General features: G+C 51.8%; 1 protein-coding gene across 1 annotated transcript in view; it reads left to right on the top strand.

Moving 5' to 3' along the window:
- Positions 1 to 20,339, top strand: part of FAM20A (FAM20A golgi associated secretory pathway pseudokinase) — a 30,631-nt gene extending 10,292 nt beyond the window's left edge. The window contains exons 2-11 of the mRNA XM_080682159.1: positions 11,418 to 11,602; positions 12,257 to 12,307; positions 13,557 to 13,635; positions 14,820 to 14,912; positions 15,637 to 15,752; positions 16,209 to 16,389; positions 17,228 to 17,337; positions 18,058 to 18,139; positions 18,552 to 18,611; positions 19,726 to 20,339. Coding sequence (XP_080538285.1) covers positions 11,418 to 11,602; positions 12,257 to 12,307; positions 13,557 to 13,635; positions 14,820 to 14,912; positions 15,637 to 15,752; positions 16,209 to 16,389; positions 17,228 to 17,337; positions 18,058 to 18,139; positions 18,552 to 18,611; positions 19,726 to 19,990 — 1,222 coding nt within the window. The 3' untranslated portion in view covers positions 19,991 to 20,339. The remainder of the gene's footprint in view (positions 1 to 11,417; positions 11,603 to 12,256; positions 12,308 to 13,556; positions 13,636 to 14,819; positions 14,913 to 15,636; positions 15,753 to 16,208; positions 16,390 to 17,227; positions 17,338 to 18,057; positions 18,140 to 18,551; positions 18,612 to 19,725) is intronic.
- The last annotated feature ends 1,053 nt before the right edge of the window (positions 20,340 to 21,392 follow it).

Here is a 21,392-nt window from a genome sequence, read left to right on the forward strand (position 1 = left end):
TCAAGCCTCCTTCTCCCATTGCTCCCCCCGTCCCAGCTGTTATCACCAATGAGAGCATGGTATTTGCTCTCTACCACCTGCTCCCCACCCCCATGGCTTAACCAATGTTTCTGGTCCCTTGAACACAAGAGATCATCCTTTAGGCCCAGAGAACTAAAATTTATTACGTTTTCCATTTAACAAATCACTTCAAAACTTAGTGACTTAAAGCAAGAACCATTTACTTAGCTCCTGATTCTGCAGCTCAGCAACTGGGGCTGGGCTCAGCTGAGTGGTTCGTCTGGGCTGTGATGGGCTCACTCAGGCGTCCGTGATCAGCTGCTGCCTGAGCTCTGCTGTTCTGGGTCCCAGTGTATGGATTTAAGACCTTGACTGAGATGATGACCTCAGCTCCACATGGCCTCTCTTCCCCCAGTTGGCTAATCGGGCGTGTTCACCTGGCCTCAGCAGGTTACCAAGAGCGAGTGGAAGTGTGCATGGCCCCTTGAGGTCCTGGCCAGAACCTGCTAAATGTCACTTCTGCCACATTATTGACCAAAATAGATCAAAGGCCATCTGGGGAGATTATCAGGTATCGTGGCCATCAAAGAGGAGGTGGTCTACGTAGCTTCGTACTATTCTACCAAGCAAAGAAAGGCTCAGGGAAGTCCCTTATGCTGATGAGTTGTTGGGCAACAGACAGGCAGCTATTAGTGGTAAGAGTTCTTCTCATGTGTCAATGAGAAAGAAATCTAATAGAACCCTAATGAAGCTGGTGTGGATTGAACTGTGTTCCCACAGAATTCATACATTGACATTCTAACCCACAGGACACCTCAGATTGTGACTGTATTCAGAGATAGGGCCTTTAGAGAGGTGATTAAGGTTAAATGAGAATGGGGCCCTAATCCAACATGACTGGTTTCTCTAAAATAACAAGGAGAGGCACCAGGGATGTGTGTGCTGGGCGAGGACAGAGTGAGGAGGCCGCCACCTGCAGGCCAAGGAGAGGGGCTTCCAACCTGCCAACACGTTGATCTTGGACGTTCAGCCTCCAGAGCTGAGAGAAACCAACTTCCGTTGTCACTCAGTCTGTGGTTTTGTTAGGCAGCCTGAGCTGACTGCTATAGAGGCAAAACCGTTTCTAAAACTGTCTCTCTCCTCCCAGTGTGGTCCTTCCAGCTTCAAGAAGCACCCCTCTCACCCCCCCCCCTTGTCAAGCCTCCTTAGCCTCCCTAAATCCCAAACAGGACAGCCTCAACCCCCTCATAGGACCAAGTGATTAGCTCTTCATTTATTCTCTTTTTAATCTGTTTCTGAGTAGATATCAAGCTCCCCTTCTTCTGAAGACAATTTTTGAGGTCAAAAGGTGAAAATTGGCTCTTTGTCTCTCTTTGCATTCCTCCTGTAATAGCCCGAATTCGGATCCACGTGTCACTCTTGGGATAGGTCTTACTCAACCACTGAGCCAGAGCAGTGGCTGTGAGGTCAGGATGGGGTTTGACTCAGCCCAGAGCGAGCACAAGTGGTCTGTTGCAACACAGCATGAAAGCAGTTCTGAGAGGAGGAAGTGATTGTATTTCAACTAGAAGGGAAATGAGTTTGTGTCGGGAAATTAGCCCATTTGGCAAAATCTCACTAACATCTTGGTACAGTCATTGCTTTCTCAAGAGCAGCCGGATCCATGGGTTTCATGCTCCCACCACACCACCACCCTGGTCTTCAGGGCGGTTCCATCAACAGTCCAGATAAATCTTGACAAGGCATCACTTTCTTCGCAGCCTCCTCCTCCTCACTTACTATGTTGTCACCTCCACCTTGTGCACCTTCCTTTCTTCCTTTGTGGGTTCGAGGAGTGATCTAGTCACAGGCCCCAAGGGGACCCCAGTAAGATAATACGTGGAAAGAATCCCCAACATACATTTGTGACGAGCTCTACACAAATGCAAGTTATTGATAGCATTAAATGAAAAGACATCCTAGCCCGGCTGGTGTGGCTCAGTGGTTGAGCATCGACCCATGAACCAAGAGGTCACCAGGTCGATTCCCGGTCAGGGCACGTGCCCAGGTTGTGGGCTGGATTCCCAGTAGGAGGTGTGCAGGAGGCAGCCAATCAGTGATTCTCTCTCATCATTGATGTTTCTATCTCTCTCTCCCTCTCCCTTTCCTCTCTGAAATCAATCAATCAATCAATCAATCAATAAAAAAAGACGCAGCCTGTATTAAGCCAGTAGTTAACCAGTTTCTCCCTTTTCTTGCCCCAGTGACTATGAAGGCCACGCGGTGGGATCTTGGTGTGTCCATCAAGCTGGGTCCCGGAGTCACTCAGTGGAATCCCTGCCGATCTTCACCAGACCGGTGGCATGAATGAGAGAGGAAAAGGCTGGGTTGTGTTAAGCCACTGAGATTTCAGGATTCAGTTGTGACTGTAGCAGAACCTTACTTCATTCCACAAGTGTGAAAGAAATAGAACATTGATTTTTCCCCCCTAAAATTAAACCAAAAGGAACTTACGCCCCTTTTCTGTGAGGTGGGTTGGCAACTCAATCCCGGTCATCGCTGGGACCCCTCTCTCCATACCCACTAGTGTTGGGGGCCGGGCCGTCCTTAGGGTCTTAGGTAGCAGGACATTTGAGGAGGGCCCTCTCGCCACGTTCCAACACCTGGTCTCATGCAGGTGGGTGGCACTGTTGTTTCTATGCCAACCTCAAGCTCAGGATTGGGATTATTTGCTGAAGTGCACCTTCCCAGGCACAGCGCACAGCCATTTCCTGACACCCTGGCTCACCTCCAGGCCAGCACACAACCCCACACCAACTCTCCTCTCCTAGTCTTGGGGTATCTACGTGCTTCCCCCAAAGTTTGTGCTTCTGTAGGCACTTCCTACTGTCTGTCAACCCCCCTGTCTAGCATTTTCCTTGACTTTCCAGAAATGAAAAATACAGCAAAGCCAGAGAAGGAGCAGGGTGGCCTGTGTAACCATCTGCTGGGTCTGGGATTATAAACGCTCTCAGACAGCGAGACACCTGGTACCTTCCTAGAACAGGGGTGCGTGGAATTCTGTAAGCACAGAAAACATTCATATCTCCATAAATTATCCTACCCCATGGGTGACTGCTTATGCTGAGGAGGAGAGCGGGCCAAGATGTGCAATCATTCCGTTTGTAAATCAGATGGAAAAATCATACCATGCAAATGAGCACTAACTCACAGGCCAAGGCCTTGAACGAATGTCACCTGTGGGTGGGCCACCGGGAAATGGGCCTACGAACCATGAAAATATGTGGCCCAGCCTAACCCCCTGTTCTACCCCCGGCATTCAGCTCCCACTGCACTCAGATCTCCTTTAGATGCCCATGCCTGCATGACAGGCAGTAAGGCAAAGTTGAAACACATTTTAAAAAGAAATATATTCTGGTAAACGCTTGAATATTAGAGGCCCCAGGGTGTGGATTTTTAAAGCTCCCCCTTTTTCTTGGTCCACACTGAGTACTGCTGTTTTCTGCGCTCAGGAAAACGGTGCAAGAGAAAGAGGACCCACACTCGTTGGTGTCACTTGCTAACTGTGTGTGTGTGTGTGTGTGTGTGTGTGTGTGTGTGTGAAACATTTGTTTATTTCAGGGCTGCACAATTTGAGTTTGAAACGAACTGAAATTATGACGTTTAAGTGGATCAGTATCGCCTCCTTTGCAAGTAACACGTGTGTTTGTACTTTATCAATATGTTTGTTAGGTTGGTCTGACCACTAACGGAGTGTGACTCACGTTTGTTTTTTAAAATATATTTTATTGATTTTTTACAGAGAGGAAGGGAGAGGGATAGAGAGCTAGAAACATCGATGAGAGAGAAACATGGATCAGCTGCCTCCTGCACACTCCCCACCAGGTATGTGCCCGCAACCAAGGTACATGCCCTTGACCGGAATCGAACCTGGGACCCCTCAGTCCGCAGGCCGACGGTCTATCCACTGAGCCAAACCGATCAGGGCCACATTTGTTTTTTAAACAATGAAACAGCATTTGCCGTTCTTGCTGAACAGAAGGTGCAGCAGGAGCTCAGGAGGGCCCGAGGCAGGCTTTTCGCTCTCTGTGGACAATGTTAACGTGCGCAGCGTCCCGAATCCACCAGAGCCACTTTCGGGTCCATCATCAGGGGATTAAGTGCTTTATTTGCTCCTGATTCTCTGGCTCCAGCTCAAGGTTTCTCACCCTCCGCTCTACTGACCTTCAGGGCCAGATAATTTTCTGACGTGCGGGCTCTCCGGTGCATTGGGGTGTTGAGCAGCACCTCTTAACACCGACTATGATGCACACACGACTCTAAATATTGTGACCCTTGAGGTGTGAAGTTGCCCTGAGTGGAGGACCTCTGGCCTACACCAGGGAGGCAGTTGCCCTGTGGGAAAAAATAATCTGCAGCTGTGGGCCCGTGCTCCGTGAATCATCACATCACAATTAGGTTGAGGGGCTTCTCGGTCCAGTGTTATTTACTGTTTCTAAAAATGAATTGTGTGCGACACAGGATCCAGGGCATGTGGACTGGGGCTGTGTCAAGGAAGGGTTTACAAACGCTCTCTGAGCAGAAGGCCTGACTTCAGAGCCTTTACTGCCATTATGTGACTGTGACTCTCCAAGAGGGTCTACAGCTCACAGCTCTTTGCAGTGTTTTTTTGCGTGCAGCCAGTGATGTTTGCTAGTCCTTTTTGGTGCTTAGTTCTATAGAATAGAATCTTGGAAACTTGGCCCAGCTCAAAGCTTTCTGCTAGTTCCCTGCCTTGACTCTGGGGACCCCTTAGAGCAGGGATCATTTTTACCTTTTTCTCCAGGGTGTCCACTCTATCCTATCCTCAGAGATTGATCTGGAAGTTGTTTGGTCTGCAGGCCGACGCTCTGTCCACTGAGCCAAACCGGCTAGGGCTGGAAGTTGTTTTGAAGATAGAGAAGCAGGTGTCTCACTGAGGTCATAGTCCCAGCTCTTGGGGTGTCCCTCCTAGCTCGCAATAGGCATATAGCGTGTTCTGTTAGGTCATCCAAACTCAGATGTCTACGGAGATGCTCTCCCTACCTGGATTGAGCCTCCTGGTTGCATTTATGGGCTTACAGGTCCCTCCCTGGGGTGGGGGTGGGGGAGTGGAGCCTCGGCTTGGAGCTGCAGGGTGAGGAGCCAGAGCATGGCACATGGACCAGGTTTGAAGAGCTTGGCCTCGGAAGCCAATTGGCTAGATTCAAATCACTGCTCTCTGGCTGCCACTCACCAGCCAGGGGACCTTGAGCCAGCTCAGGACAGTTTCCCAACGGTGTCAGTCTGCCCATCTGTAAAATGGGGCTGGCAGGCGTGACTACATTCAGGGCCCACCCAGATCATCCAGGACCATGGCGCCATCTCTGATCCTTAACGTAATCGCTTCTGCAATTCCTTTGCTCATATAAGGAAACAGTCACCAGTTCCAGGATTAGGATGTGGATATCTTAGGCCATTACTCAGCCTCCCACGGGGCTGTCCCAAGGAATACGGGAGCGAGCTCTTGCTGTTACCCTCCTAAGCAGACTCAGGTAACTAGGAAATAAACAGTAGTTGCAAATAATTCTTCACAGTCCTCCTTCCCCACCCACAGGAGGCATAGCTTTATCAGTTTCATGGTTAATATGCCTGTGACCAACCGGTCTGGCTAAGAAGGGCCATATATAAATGGAATCCCAGAAATCATAGTGATAACAACTCATATAAACACCTATGAAATTTGCTTAATCCTCACCCAAATCCCACAAGGCAGACACATTTATTATACCTACCTTGCAGTAGGGGTGGACAGAGTGGTTGGATAACTGCCCTGGGTCACACAGCTGTAAGTGGCAGAGCCAGAACTCAGGGCAAGGGACCCGTCCCTCCCACCCTCCTCTCTCTCTGGTTTTGCAGACGCATCATTAGGAGTGACTCTGATTTACAATACAGCAGCCTTGCCACCCACCACCTACCCCTAAAAACCGAGCTTTGGTCCATGAGCGAACGAGCAGATACTCCTTTAGGGCTGAAGGACAGACTCCAGAGTGTGCATTCACTTCTGCCTGGGAAGGGAAATGGGGAGCAATTAGGGAACGCACTTTGGGGCCTGCCAGATCGCTGCAGCTCAGGCTCGCTCACGCTGCCTCACAGCTGCCGTGGACTTCCCTCGGCCTCCAGGCCTCAGAGGTCGAGATGGGCGAGGAGGCAGATGGGCAGAAAGGGATGACATGGGAGATATGCCTTTGGGGCCCCTGGGATGAATTGGCGGGGGGAGGCGGGGCAGGGCATTGTCAGCATCCTGTGGCCTGTTGGATGAGCCGCAGGGTTTTGGTGGTGAGCCAGCCAGTCTGCTGAAGGGGCGTTGGGGGAAGAGTTGGTCGCCCCACATATTTCTGTAGTGAGCACATGCTGTTGTTCTGACATTCTCCATACATAGGCGCTGGCTGAGACGGTCCATCAGAGAAAGCTAAACTAATGGGCTTGAAAGTGACAATACTGGGTGTCCAGTCGACATTTCTGGGTTGTGAATTGCACAAATCACAGGCATATTGACCATGAAACTGACAAAGCCTCAGCCCAGGGTCTGTCCTTCCCCTGTGGGGCAGAGAGCTGTAGGGAGGGGAGGGAAGCTAGCTGGGGAGGGGAGGATGGGAGGTGAGAGGGGGTGGGCAGGTCACAGTCAGGACATGGTGCATGTAAGTATGAAATCTCAGAACAAGGGACCAAAGTCTTCCAGGCGCTAGTGATTTATTGACATCTTTTCTCATTCTGCATCAATAGTCACGCTCCTGCCTAATTTTGTATTCATAGTTTTGTTCTCTTTTTTCTTAAAAATGGTCCCCCAAACTGTCTAAGCACAGGAGAAGTAAAACATTGTGAAGGAGGGTTTTCCAAACTCATCACCGTCATGACAGAAACAGCTCTGAGGAATAGTCTTTCTGAGACGAATGTCAAGAGAAAGAAGATTGAAACGGACAGATGCACAGATTTCATTCGAAAGCCCAGCCCCAGGGAAATTCACTCGGATGCTTCTTACATTTCTCTGTGAGTGCTTTGGACCAACCTTAGGAGTTCCCGTGACCTGGAGCGTGGGGCCCAATCCTCCCTGAGCCCTCTGAGTCGCCGTGTCCCCCCTCCTTGCCAGGCTTCCTTGTAGACCCCAGAAGGGACTGGGGCACGGGTTGGCCCCCTCCAGGTGCTCTCAGCTCCCCACATCCCAGGAAGAGGATCTAGGCCCCCACTTAGCCCACCAGGAGCAGCTGAGGTGCCCAGCTCCAGGCTTCCCGGCCCCACCCCCACCCCCATGCCGGGAGCCACCCCCTCCTGTGTCTCAAGGCCAGACCTGCCTGAACATTCAAAGGATGGAGAACAGTGCTTCCCTCTAAAGCCCCCATCACTCGGTTCCTGCTTGGTTTGCGCACAGAGAGACCGCAGACAAGCTACAGCAGCAGCCAGGTTGCCTGGGTGATCCTGCACTCTGCAGATGTGACAAGGCATGACAGTGGCGGTGTCTAATGCAGCCGCATGACGCAGACGTCGTGCCCTTGCTTAGGGGGATGTTCTGGGGGTTTGCTCCGGCTTGCAAACCCGGCTGTTTCTGGTTGCCCACGACAACGGTGTTTTTGAAAACCTGTCCTCCAGTCTTCACAAACACTAACAATAATTTAAGAGAGCCACCGTGCCTGGGGGCCTACTCTGTGGTTGGATGTCACCACACTTAATTCCTACGACGCAGCGAGACAGCTGTCAGCATCCCCATTTTCCACAACAGGTAAACTGAGGCCACCCTTTTGAAAGCCATGCCCTGTCCTCAGTCTTCTCATCTGCAAATTGGGAATAAGAATAGGTATCTTGTAGGGTAGCGGAGGCTCGCATGAGATACCGTGTGTATGGCAGTGGCACCTGGCCCGATCTTCAAGGTCATGATGCTGGTGAGGCAAGACCAGGCCTTTGTGACACTAAGTCTGTGTCCTTTTCTACTGTCCCCCTGCTGGTGAGCTCTGGCTGAACTGCACGGTGCTTAGTCATGTCTGCGTTCTGCTCACCTCATTTCAGCAGGGGCGGGACTTTGTCACTGTCATCACTGTCCCCCGTAACAGGCCTCGTGTTTTGCTTTTGTGCTGTTTATTCTTTATGTGGGAGAGGCGATAAGATGTTCATGCTGGAGGTGGGGCATTTGAGATGGCCCTTGTAGGAGTTCTGTAGGTGGAGACGGCTGTCATGTCACGTGGACTGAAGACTTAGAAGCATCCCAGGGAAAATAGCAGGGTTACCTAGAGAATGAACATACTCACTCAGGAGTCTCATTTAGTCTGGAACTGAAGCAAGGGTTTAAGCAGGCACTGAGTGACAATGACGACTATTGGGAAAGGCGTCTATCGTGTCGACTCACGTGGGTCTAGGAAGTGGTTTTGTTGATGAAACAATTCCCTAATAATTGCGGACATGGGGAACGAATTCCAGGGTCTTGATTGGGACCCAGGGGACAGATGAGATGGCCGGGCTCCGTCCTCCCCCACCGCCCCTGTGTGTGGGCCGTGTAGAAGTGGGAGGTGACACCATCTCCCCAAACCAGTGCAGGTGTGAGACACAGCCGGCGTGGGAAGGGTGCCATGATGCCCTTCCACCCTCTCCCGGGTCGCTCTGGGGAGGGCAGAGGAGCCACGTGCGCCCAGCCAACAGCAAACGGAATGTTTGCAGAGCAGCTTGTCCCCATCTGCAAATGGCCCCCAATTCACCGCTTTTGGTTTTGGACGTGGTAACCCCAGCGGCTGTCGTAGCTGGAACCCCTCGGCCGTCCGTCCACTTAAGGACGCTCCAGCCCTCCCCGCCCGCCTCCCCATTGACTGTTGCCCTTTCTCCTGCCTTTCTCTGCGGCTTTGGTCCAGGGTGACTAACATAGCTCAGGACTTCAGTCTTCCCATCAGACTCCCCAGAGAGCTGAGCAGTCGCAGAGTCCTAGCCTCCAAGTAGCCTTGGGAACTGGCCTGGCCCGATTATTTTTTCAAATAAAAATAAATGTGAATATAGTGTGTTTTTTAAATCTGGCAGGAGGCCTACTGACCTAGTCAGCCACTTGCCCTTTCCCTTGACTTTCATAAAGCCCTGGGTCTGAAGCAGTTTAAGATGTGTCTGTCACTTTAAACAAGTGTATCAGTTACCCCAGCCTCCCCCCACCCCGAGCTGGAAGGCTGCAGAGGAACTCGCTCTCTCGGGAGAGAAATCTCAGCTTTTAAAATGCTCCGAGACCTGAACAAAGAAAAGGTGTTGGCTCACAAATGAAAACTCCAAAATCAAAATGAATTAATACAGAACCAAATGTTTACAAAACCACAACTCAATGTTGAGTCACTTTTATGTTACTAGAATACTTTATTCGGCACAGAATTCACGATAATAAAAGGAAACATGCAAAAATTTTAGCAAAAAAACATTGATACATTGATTGTGGGGTGGACTTTACTATGTTAGTAGAAATGCCAAGAGGCTGCGGGGACCTGGAGCAGGCACTGAGAGAAAGCCAGGATCCATTCCCCCACTGATGCGAATGCCTTACAAACCGGTGCGCCTTCCTCAAGAAGCTGCCTTTCACCCAGGACAGGAAACACCCACAAAGGACAGTCATGCTGTTACTTTATTCACATGGGGGTGGGGGGTGGGAAGTGGGGTGATGGACAGTTGCATATTGGACCCGAACTCAGTGACCCAAGTTGTACTCAGCACTTCCCCAACATTTCCACTAGGGGGCAGTGCAGAATCAAAACGCCCTCTGCTCCCGAGGTCTGGATCAGGGGTCCCCAAACTACGGCCCGGCCCGCCGGGTGCCGCTGCCTTCCTGCTTAGCAGCCGACTCGTCCCGGGCCCGCAGTGCGCACAGGAATTTGTTCATAGTTGGTTTTTTTTGGCTCAGTGGATAGAGCATCGGCCTGCGGACTGAAGGGTCCCAGGTTCGATTCCGGTCAGGGGCATGTACCTTGGTTGCGGGCACATCCCCAGTGGGAGGTGTGCAGGAGGCAGCTGATCGATGTCTCTCTCTCATCGATGTTTCTAGCTCTCTATTCCCTCTCCCTTCCTCTCTGTAAAATATCAATAAAATATATTCTTTTAAAAAAATAATAAAATAAAATACCCAGAACATACATAGTTGTTTTTTTAAACTATATTCCGGCTCTCCAATGGTCTGAGGGACAGTGAACTGGCCCCCCGTTTAAAAAGTTTGAGGACCCCTGGTCTGGATTCTCGGAGATACAGTCGGGGGTGACCAAGTGAAATTTTCTTTGAGAATTGGGGTTTTATCTTAAAAATGATTGTGGATATTGCTTTCTTCTGCAGAACACGTCTACATTTAATATAGAGGTAATTTGAAAAACTTTTGACCAATAAGACAATGTAACACTCTAAGAATATCGGCCATGTTTGATTTGCCATTCGCTCCATCACAGACCTGGGTGTGTGGCATCACAGTTGGAGAAAACGCCTGTGTAGGAACACCCAAACCCTGACCCGTAATCAGCTAGACCCAGCCAGGTGACAGCGTGCTAATTTGCCTTCTCTCCAACCAGAAGGCTTCCATCTTTTACTCAACCATTGACTGACTCAGCTTCCTCTCTAACCCCGATACGCCTGTCCCTGCCCGCCCCCCTAGTGCTCAGATGGCCCCTAATCCAAGAGCACCCTCCACAGCTCCTCTTCCTTCCAAACCCCACCCACTGAATCCCGCCGAAGTCCGCCTCCTTCCACTGTACTCTTCCCCTGCTTGTCACGCCGTCATCTTTCCTTCCTCAAACCTGAAGGCGTGCTCGTCCACACCACTGCCTTGTGTGTTGCTCTGATCATGTCCTAGACATAACACTTGTCCCCCAAACCACACTCTGCGCCTCTCCGTGGCGTGGCCTGGCTTTTCACTCGGTTCTCCTTATCCTGGCAGGACAAACAGTAAGTGGACCACTGATTCTTCTTTTCCTTTACGATGCAGTAGTTAATCTACCCCAGCTTCCGGCTCTGCGTCAGGCCCCTCACCCTCTAGTCTTTTCATTCCCACCAGTTACCTTCTCTCCCGTCTCCTGACTCCTTGGGTCAGAAAATACTGGGAAACAGGATACAGACTTGGTAATGGGAACGTGCACGGAGAGGCTCAGGACCGCTTCCTGAGAGCCCAGATTCTATGAGGTCCCTAATTTCACTTTTAACCATCTGCCCATTTCCTTCACAGTTTGTATTAGATGTTTGTATATCGTGTATGGTATTGTGTTACTTGCTTGCCTGCTTCGCTCACTAGATTGTAAGCTCTCTGAGGGCAAAGGACTGTGTGGCTATTTTGCTGCCCACCCCCCGCCCCCCGTGGTAGGTGCTTAATGTTCCTGTTGATAATTTCAGCGGGTCTTTGCATTGTTGTGTCTCCTATTTAAGCAAAACCAACTCTCCTGCTCTTTCAGACGACACAAGATATACAAAGAGCAGCTGAACCTCACTTCCCTGGACCCCCCAGTACAGCTCCGACTCGAGGCCAGCTGGGTCCAGTTCCACCTGGGAATCAACCGCCACGGGCTGTACTCCGGGTCGAGTCCTGTCGTCAGCAAACTGCTCCACGACATGAGGCACTTTCCCACCATCAGTGCTGGTGAGGCCCCAGGACCAGGCAGGGACTGGGTGTCCCCCAGAGAGGCTGGTAAACCACCCAGGTGTGGGGTGGAATAGCAAAGGGTTGTCTCTGACTCCTGATGGGCAGAAAACCACACACACACACACTCTCTCTCTCTCTCTCTCTCCCTCTCCTCACAACCCCACAGGGGAGGCATGAGGAGGTATTCCGTCCACTTAAAGAAACGTGATGGCTACCCTTTAGCGAGCACTCCCTTTCCACCCGGCGACCCTCTCTTGTCAGTGACCTTATGGCGTGGACCCCTCACTGCCATCTTACTGATGGGAGAACTGAGACTCAGACAGGATGCACATCTCTGCCAGGGACCAGGGCTGGAGCCGGGTTCCGACAGGCCTGCTGTCTCCAGGTCTGTGCGGTCAGGCACCACAGTCTATATGACAGAGCAGGTTGTTAGCAGAGACAAAACCAGCATCAGCTTCCCAGACAGGCGCTGAGGCCTGCCCACGGAAGGGCCAGTGAGCACGGGGCTGGGTGAAGCAGGGCGAGAGACTACACTGGGGCTCCGGGAGATGCCCCTGGCTGCCTCAGTGTCCCCTTTAGTGAGTCCAGGGCCCCGTGCTGTTGGCGCCCCTACCGACAGCTGAACATTCTTCCTGCCCTTCTCCTCCACAGATTACAGTCAGGACGAGAAAGCCTTGCTTGGGGCGTGTGACTGCACCCAGAGTAAGTGAGCTGGCCCTGCCTGCCTCCAGCCCTCCATGTCACAGCTGTGTGAACCCTGGGACCTGGCGGCCCCTCTGTGGGGTCCTGGTTGGGACTTGAAGGGGCGGGACTCTGCCTAGTCCCTGGGAAACCAGCATTTCTCCCCACCCCCACATGACGGAAAATCCCTTTAAGAGGGGCTGGTGTGTAGGTCCCTGCTGGTCAGTGCGTGATCCGGGGACCAGTTTCATCGGGATTGGAGTGCCTTTCAGATTTAACAGGCCATTGTGCAGGACAGTGGTCCTCAACCCTGGCAACTTATTAGCGTCCCCTGGGAGCTCCAAACAGGCAGAGGCCCGGCCTTGACCTGTTTCCATTGGGTTGTATAGGACGAGGCGCGGGCATCGGCATTTTAAAACCGTTCCTAGTGATTCTAATGCAGCCGAGGTTGAGACCCCCTCACTGATTAATAGGACCAGAGAGACAGGCGCGAGATGCCCCACAGGCCCCTCCCAGGGGGTCATCAATTGGGTATAGATGTACCTGGACCCTCCCCAGCCCTCAGAGTGGCCAGGCCAGGCCTGGACGCCGAAGCCCCAGACCAGTCACCGGCCGCGAGCAGCCCCATCCATTTACCTCAATATACCGAACACACATCAGACATTTCCATGTGTGTCATGACGTGTTGAGGGTTTAAAAGGTTTGTGGGGCCCAGGACTTCCCTTTTCTTTAACACCTGCCATTTGCCATATTATAGAGCATAGACATTGTCTGGACCCTACCAGGGCTCACAGCAGGTGGGGTGAGGGCCGTGCCCAGGACTGGACACGTGAGGAGGGAGCGCTCACTGGCAGGGTCATGCAAGCGCATCTTAGGTGCCTTGCTCACCCAGCCGTCCCAGCCCCGTTTGGTCTTAACATGGAAGATAGTAAACTAGTCCACTAATGCAGGTTAGCAGAGGGCATCATCAGAATCTACAAGGTGCCAATGGACAGAGTCAGCGGCAGTTCTTAGGGAAACATTCTTTGGGGTCTGCTGTGTCTGTTGGGGAAACCTATAGTTTGCCCTTTTCACATGACAGCAGAAAAGGTATTGTCTTGAGCTGCTGGCACCCTCTCCATGGCCTGATGCGATGGAATGTACCCTGCAGGCTTTGCAAAGCAAATTCTAGTCCTTAGAGAAGAAATCGGTTGCGTTTATTGAATGAACAAAGGTCCCAGCCCTGAGCTTCGTCCCAGAAGCATGGTTAACTCCCCTTGTCCCCTCACAGTTGTGAAGCCCAGTGGGGTCCACCTCAAGCTGGTGCTGAGGTTCTCGGACTTCGGGAAGGCCATGTTCAAACCCATGAGGTAAGTGACTGCCTTCCTCACCTTCAATCACAGCCTTGGCAGCTCTGCGGGGTGTTGACCCAAAATTAGTAAAAGTGGCCCAAGGTCTTCAAGCCAGTCATCTGTAGACTGTCCTTTGGGCAGTCTGCCCACGCACTGAACTGTTCATGGTGATAATTTAAAAAAAGTAAGAGTAGACCTTATCAGGTCATTGGTAGCATCTGTGCTACACACGTTACATAATTGTCTGTGGGTCAATAACCTTATGAGCCAGGAACTGTTCAAGTGCCCACTTTACATATGACAACACGGAGGCTTGGAGAAGCCAGCTCACCCCAACCTCCCAGCTGCAGACAGTGGAGCCAGGATTCAAACCCGGGCAGCTGGACTGTTAACACTCTACCACTGTCATTCATACCCACTTGTTTCCAGCGCTAGGACTCTCAAAATGGTTCTGGAACTCCACAGTATTTGACTGAAAAACTAGGCAATGAAAAAGGCTCCTGTGAAGTCAGTTATATTCTTAAACCAATTTCATTTCGTTTATAAGGCAAATATATGCCTTTAAGACTTTGTAGCACGTGGGTGAAATAATACGTGTCCAGTCTACAGAGCTTAGTGTACCTATAGATTCCTGGCCCCCAAGAGTCTGCAGCCCGCAGGCTGGGGACTCCTGAAGTTTATGTCTCCCCTGGAGGTGACATGCACAGGAGACAATGGCCCCAGGAGGGAACCCAAGTCGTGCGGTCTTCCAGAACACCGTCCTTCACTGGAACCCAAGTGGAGGGATTTAGGTTCCAAATGTCCAGTCAATTGAAAGGCCCATGGAGTGAATGGCTCAGTAGATGAGCCTGGGGCAGGGCCTCGTGGAATGAGCATTGAATACAGAATCTTAGTTCTAGTCCCTGCACTGCTTTGACAAAAGCACCCTTTAAGGAGGGGTTTGCAATAGACCAGCTCCTGGGAATCACTTGGGGAGCCTTGAAAGATCCTGGTCCCCAAGTCCCACCCTCAGAGTCCAATGGGATGGTTCCGGGGACCCCAAGGCCCAGAGAACCTGAGAATCGCGCAGTCTAACGCAATCCCTATGTGTACACAAAAAGCAAAAGGCCTTTTTCCTTTCCCTGTGGTCATGCTCATCAGCTGTCTTCTCCGGCTCCCCGCTGCAGTCTGCGTCCAGGGCATGATTCCTCCCTTCTTTTCAGACAGCAGCGAGAGGAAGAGACGCCTGCGGACTTCTTCTACTTCATTGACTTCCAGAGACACAATGCCGAGATTGCAGCTTTCCACCTGGACAGGTAGGGTCTGGCCCTGCTGAGTGGGCATTGATGGCACAGGCCAAGCTCAAGAGGGGGCGCTGGGCAGACGCTCAGGGGGGACTTCCCTGGAATGTCTTCATTCAGTGATGCCTTTGGACCCAGCAGGTCCCACCCAGCCCCCCGAGTTGAAAAACAAAAAGACGTTGCAGGTAACAGAAAGAACAACTTAGAAAACTAACCCTGCCAGGAGGGTCACACTGCCATCTTGGGCATGACGTTGCCCTTTGCTCTAGTTTCCAGATCTGAAAAGGAGAATACACCACTCCCATTTATCCGGGCAGCCTGAAGGTCATGGTTTTTAAGAGGTGAAAGCACATTCCTTAACTTCCCGGCTCCTATTGGCCCAGTCCTTGTGACTCACAGTGCAGTCTGCGCACTGGCAAGCCAGACACCACCCGGGAGCTTTTCAGAAATCCAGCATCTCAGCCTGGCCCACCGAATCAGAGCCTGCACTGGAACAAGGTCCCAGGCAACTCACACACACACGGAAACATGAGCTCTGACCTAGAACAAGTGGGTTGGGGATGGTTAGCCGAGGAGGCTTGATGGAATGAGGGTCCCTCCTCCGCCCCTTCTGAAGTAGGGCTGCGGAGACCCCAGCGGCTGGGTGTGGTCGGGAATGCCAGTCCACTTCTAACGGGCGGCCATCTGACTCCCCAACCATTGCTCCGATCTGAACAGGGCTCCCTCCCCTCTCTTTCAGGATCCTGGACTTCCGACGGGTGCCACCAACAGTGGGGAGGCTAGTCAATGTCACCAAGGAAATCCTAGAGGTCACCAAGAATGAAATCCTGCAGAGCGTTTTCTTCGTCTCTCCAGGTAGAGTTCTGGCCAAAGCCATCTTCTAAGGACACGGTAGGCCACTGTGGCCACCGGTACGTTCAGCAGTGGCCTGTCCAGCCAGTAGCCACGGCCATTACTCGGATGGGTGTATGCCGCCATCCCACACTGCACCTTGGTCTGCTCGAGCTTCACAGGAGGAACTGGGGGCGGGAAAAGGTCATACCTGAGATGCTAACTAGCCTGGGTGGGCACCCAACTACAGTGCAGCCTCCCTGGAATCGGGAGTTATCCAGACAAAGACCACTCTACTCCTATGGACAGGATGCACCGTTTAATAGCTTCCACCACCGGGAAAAGGCAGTACTTCCTCCTCCCGCCTTTCCCCCAGCTATGAGTTCAGGGGTTCCCTTTCCTCCCGTGGATCTCTGGGGACAGGAAGATGGTCTGCCTCCCTAACCCTTCTCTCACTCCTCCTCTCTCCCCATCCTCCAGCCAGCAACATGTGCTTCTTCGCCAAGTGTCCATACATGTGCAAGACCGAGTACGCCGTCTGTGGCAACCCCCACCTGCTAGAGGCCTCTCTCTCCGCGTTCCTGCCGTCCCTCAACCTGGCCCCCAGGCTGTCTGTGCCCAACCCCTGGATCCGCTCCTACTCTCTGGCCGGAAAAGAGGAGTGAGTTGGCCCCCTGGTCGTGCACGTTAGCCCCTGAGTGTGACCACAGTCCTACAGGAAGGACTTACGGCTAGCCTGGCTTTTGGACCCCAAAAGCTACCTCAGCCTTTGTCTCATCTCATGTAGATCATAGATCCTGGGACCAGCTGGCCCGAGTCCATTCTCTCCCCTTAGTTCATTTATTCAGTTATAGACTACTTACTGTCTACCCAACTTTAGGTGCTAGGGGATACGGAAATGAAAGACACAGGCTCCCCCTCAAGAAGCTCCGCTGTCTAGCTGGGTGGTCACAGAAATAGCCAGATTCTGAAAACACAGCGCAACACCCGCTGTGATAGAGAAGCACACGAGGAGCCCGCAGGTCTGAGACGCCTGGTCCACCTGCGTAAGCCCGTGAAGCCAAGGACCCACTGTGTATCCCTGGGGCTCAGCACACTCCCTAGCACATAGCAGGCACTCCGTTCATATTAGCTGACTGAATGAACAGGGGCTGAGGAATGTCAGAGGAGCTGCAGAAGCAGCAGGGAGGGACACGGAGCCAGGCGTTCCCCTGCTGCCCGCCATCTCCCCGCTGGCACACGGTGCCCCAGCCATCAGTATGGTGCCCAGCACAGCAGATGCTCAGGAGACATGTCCTAAAGGACCCAGAACCTTCTCACCACATGAATCTGTGCCTCCCATGTCTTTGCTTAGTGCCCCACCCGAATGTACCCAATTACCAAGTGTCCATACAGGATTAGGGAGGCAGGGATTTGAGGGGTGGGGAGAGGTGTGAGGAGGGCCCCCAACACCTTGCCATCTTGGCTTTTCCAGCCCCAGGACTGGTTCTCCCCCTCAGGTGGGAGGTCAATCCTCTGTACTGTGACACGGTGAAGCAGATCTACCCGTACAACAGCAGCGACCGGCTGCTCAACGTTATCGACATGGCCATCTTCGACTTCCTGATCGGTAGGTCCCTCCCCCCTCTCCCAGGGCTCTGCTGCTGGTCCGGGATTGTCCCCAACCTTGGGCACCAGTTACAGCCTGGACCACTAGGCTTGATTAACCCCACATCGCTCAGGGCCTCAGAAGTTAGCATGTTCCCCTCCTGAAAGGGGGTGCCACTCCAAAGGCAGGGTTATCAGCTTACAAGCACAAGCCAGGCCCAAGCGGGCCTCAGGTTTGAAGTCATTGACCCCTTTGACCAAGGAAGACAAAACCAGGGAGGAAAGGAGGAGGGTGTACACTGAACAGTAGCAGTGGGAAGGCCTTGGTGTCCCACCTGGAATGGTTAGGAAGAGGTGTTATGAATGCGGCCAGTACACACACACACAGACCTGAAGGCCTACAGCACCTGCCCCAGCTCACTAACACCCTTGGGGAAGTCAGCCTGTGTCTGCTTTCCCAATGGGCCTCCGTTGAGGAGCCAACGTGGGTGCAGAGTATTCGAGTCCCAGGCCCAAGGGTTTGTGGAAAAACAGTGAAAGCCTTAGATTTGCAAAGTTCACACTAGGGTGTGTTGGCTTGTTTAGTTTCCTTCTCCCTCAGCAACATCCCTAATCACCGTGGGGAAATGACTGCTTGTGGCCCTGGGTTCAGACTCTTGTCTGAACTGCTAACAGGCCTCTATGTGCTGCCCCCACCCCTCAGCCCATGGGCCCTCGCTCCAATGCCTCCCTCCCTTTACAGGAAATATGGACCGTCACCATTATGAGATGTTCACCAAATTTGGGGACGATGGGTTCTTTATTCATCTTGACAACGCCAGAGGGTAAGTATCACCCACTCCTCCCGCGTAGCCGCAGCCCTTGCAGCTGCCAAGGGGCTCTGCGGTCCCGTTCCCGTCTCCTTGCCTGCTTCTCCTCTACCCTGAGAGCACTAGTGAAACATGGGAGCTTTGCATAGGTTTTCCTCGAGGGCTCACTCCCGGAGGTAGAGCATGTGGCTCGTGCTCGGAGTCTGGCCCTCAGTAGTTGGTGAGTAGATGAAGGATTGCTTGGGTTTTTAACCTTTGGACATTTGGACAAAGGCTTCTGTGACCTGATTGAGGACAGGGGCTGGAGGGGCAGCTGCCATGAGCCCTAAGCTGTGTTTTCAAGAGAAAGGCTGAGGCAGAGAAGAGAGAAAAAACAGTGAGGAGGGAGGTCTGCTGGCCACTCACGAGATCCTGGTCCTCCTCCTAGGTTTGGGCGACACTCCCATGATGAACTCTCCATCCTCTCGCCACTCTCCCAGTGCTGCAGGTGAGCTTTCAGTCAAAGGGCACCATTGCGACACCTGATCCTGCTCGCAACCACGTTCTGAGGCTCTTCCTCAGTTTCCATTGGTCTGGCCGGGTGGGTGGAATGACAGGAATTACTGACATCTCAGAAGCTTTCATCTTTCAGCATGGGATGAATTAGGACTTTTTTTTTAAACCTTTCACTCACCAACTTTAATATTCAGCCCACTTTGGCACAGCCTGTCTCTGATATGAGTAATCAGACCTCTGCTTCACCCAGCACTCATAGAGGCTCATAAATATGACTACTTGACCACCATCTGAGTAAAATGCTGTGTCCGATGGAAAGGAAGCATGACACCTTCGCCTGGCCGCTGTTTCTCTGCAGAATCTTCAGCCTACTTGTGGGTCCTCTCTGATCTCAGGCTTGTGAAGTTGTCCAGCTGCTTAGCTGCAGTTAGAGCTAATTAGAACTATGGGCTCACACCTAGAAAAGCCATCTCATTCAATTCCAGCTGACAAACTCGGAACAAAGCCGGAATTTTCTTTATAGGTTAGTTTAGATGTGCTTCCCTCCCTGCCTCCCTTCCGAATAGGGCAAGCAGTTTGTGACAAAAGTTGGACAATTAGGCTGCATCTGAGTCCAAGTCAGATTTCCACATGAAAATAAATCAGAACCCTGAAGTCAACGGCAGTTCCACCTACCCCGTTTTCATCCCTTGGATTCAAGAACCTCACACCGAGAAATAAAGCTGCCAAGAAACTTGGAGGCCAGCAGTACCTAGAGCTCCTGAGATGCCCAACTTCATCATCTCACGACTAGAAACGTCTTGCAGCTTTAAATCACGTCTGATTCTCTTAGCAATGTCAGATGTGTGCGGTCCAGCATTTCATTACAATTATTGTAGTATGAACAGTTCAGCAGGCCTCTGACCAAAAGGCAATTGGGGAAGGGCTGTGAAATATTGGGTCCTCTTTCATTCCCTCCCTTTCACCTGGTTTTCATTAAAATGTGCTTGAGGAGATATCGGGGGAGAGGCTCAGAACATCAACAACTACAACAGTTTTTGTGTGGGGAAAGTCAGTTCAGGATGTTATTTTCTTTACACTTACGTTTCCTATGACTGTCCTTCCAGGATAAAAAAGAAAACGCTCTTGCACCTGCAGCTGCTGGCCCAAGCTGACTACAGGCTCAGTGATGTGATGCGGGAGTCACTGCTGGAAGACCAGCTCAGCCCCATCCTCACAGAGCCCCACCTCCTCGCTCTGGACCGGAGGCTCCAGGTCATCCTAAGGACCGTGGAGGGGTGCATAGCGGCCCACGGAGAGCAGAGTGTCGTAGCCAGTGGCCCGGCAGAACAGGCAGCCCCAGACTCTGGCCAGGCGAACCTGACAAGGTAGGGGCTGGACGAGCCCAACTGCAGAAACAACCCTGGAGCCACGGTGGACGCGAGTGCGGACCTTTGCGCCCTCATGTGCTCCGGCCCAAGCTGGAGGCCCTGGGTCGTGAGCTCAGGGAGCAGGTAGGGCAATGGGACGGTCCTCAAAGAGCCAAAGTGGGACCCTGGCCTGCCTTCCTGGCGCACCGCTCCTCGAGTGGACTGACTGCCCTGGCTCCGCAGACCACCTCCTGAGCCCACTGGGAAATCTGGATGAATCCGAGGTCAAGCTTGAAGGGTATAAAAGCCTTATTCCCAGAAGAGAGTATTAATTGTTACAGATAAAATAAAAGGACATCAAGTGGACACCTAACTGACCTCCAGATCCTTATTGTATCTGAGGGTAACGCCTAATCCAGACAAAACTGCTGACTTATCACAAGCAAACAAATCTAAAACTAACTCAAATAGGTTCCAAGTAGACCTCACACTTTCCACTTACATTCCAGTCACTGTGGCCCAACCTGAGGACAAGAGTCACTACTGACCGGTCCTCTAAAGTAATTTCTGTGAAATGGTATTACAAGAGGTAAAAATAACAGGGATTTGCTCAGAATATCAGGAAAGGGATGCTTCAATCTAAAGACCATTTAAATATCAACTGAAATAACACCAAGTATGACAAAAGAGCATCCAACACAGGAGGGATTTTAGTGAAGGGACGTCGGGGGGGGGGGGGTCTTGAAGGCGGGACAGCATAGGAGGGGGCCCAGCAGGTCCATGAGCCTGGACTGAGGCTGGAGAAAGCCAGGGCCTAGCACAGCTCACCAACCAGTGTTTCCCAAGATCCAGGAACTGTCCCCTGCCTGCCCCCAGGAGCAGCAGGTGCCACCCTGTGAGCTCTGGCACGCTAGATACCCTTTCCCAGCTACTTTCTCAAAAAGGAATCAATCTAAAGTTTACTTCCCAAACCTCCCTCAAAAGTGGGTATTTTGAGGATTCCCCGTCTCTTTTATCTTCTCCCTCCTGACTTGCTGACGCCTGAAACACCTGTATTAGGAGGCTGTTTCTTAGTCCGTAATTCATGACTGAAAACACAAATGAAAGTGTTCATACTATAGAGTAACCCGTTAGTCAACAAGTAAAAACTCATTCTATCAGGTCAACTCACAGATAAACATCAGAAGAGCTCAAATACAGTACAAGTGTAAGGGGGGGGGGAGGGGTAGAAAAAAGTTGTCACTAAAAGTCCAAGGTCAAGACTAAAAAAGTCATCAAAGACTTCTGTAATGTGTCCAGACAGCCCCAAAAGGCAAATGGCAAGGAATTGCTGCCCCACCCTGCTGCCCCACAGCACACTGCCCCTGAACCTGGTCTCCATCACTCCCATTCGCTGAGTTTTTTTTTTTTTTTAAATATTTTAT

The sequence above is a fragment of the Plecotus auritus genome (genome assembly GCF_963455305.1).
Source record: "Plecotus auritus genome assembly, chromosome: 7".
Taxonomy (NCBI): domain Eukaryota; kingdom Metazoa; phylum Chordata; class Mammalia; order Chiroptera; family Vespertilionidae; genus Plecotus; species Plecotus auritus.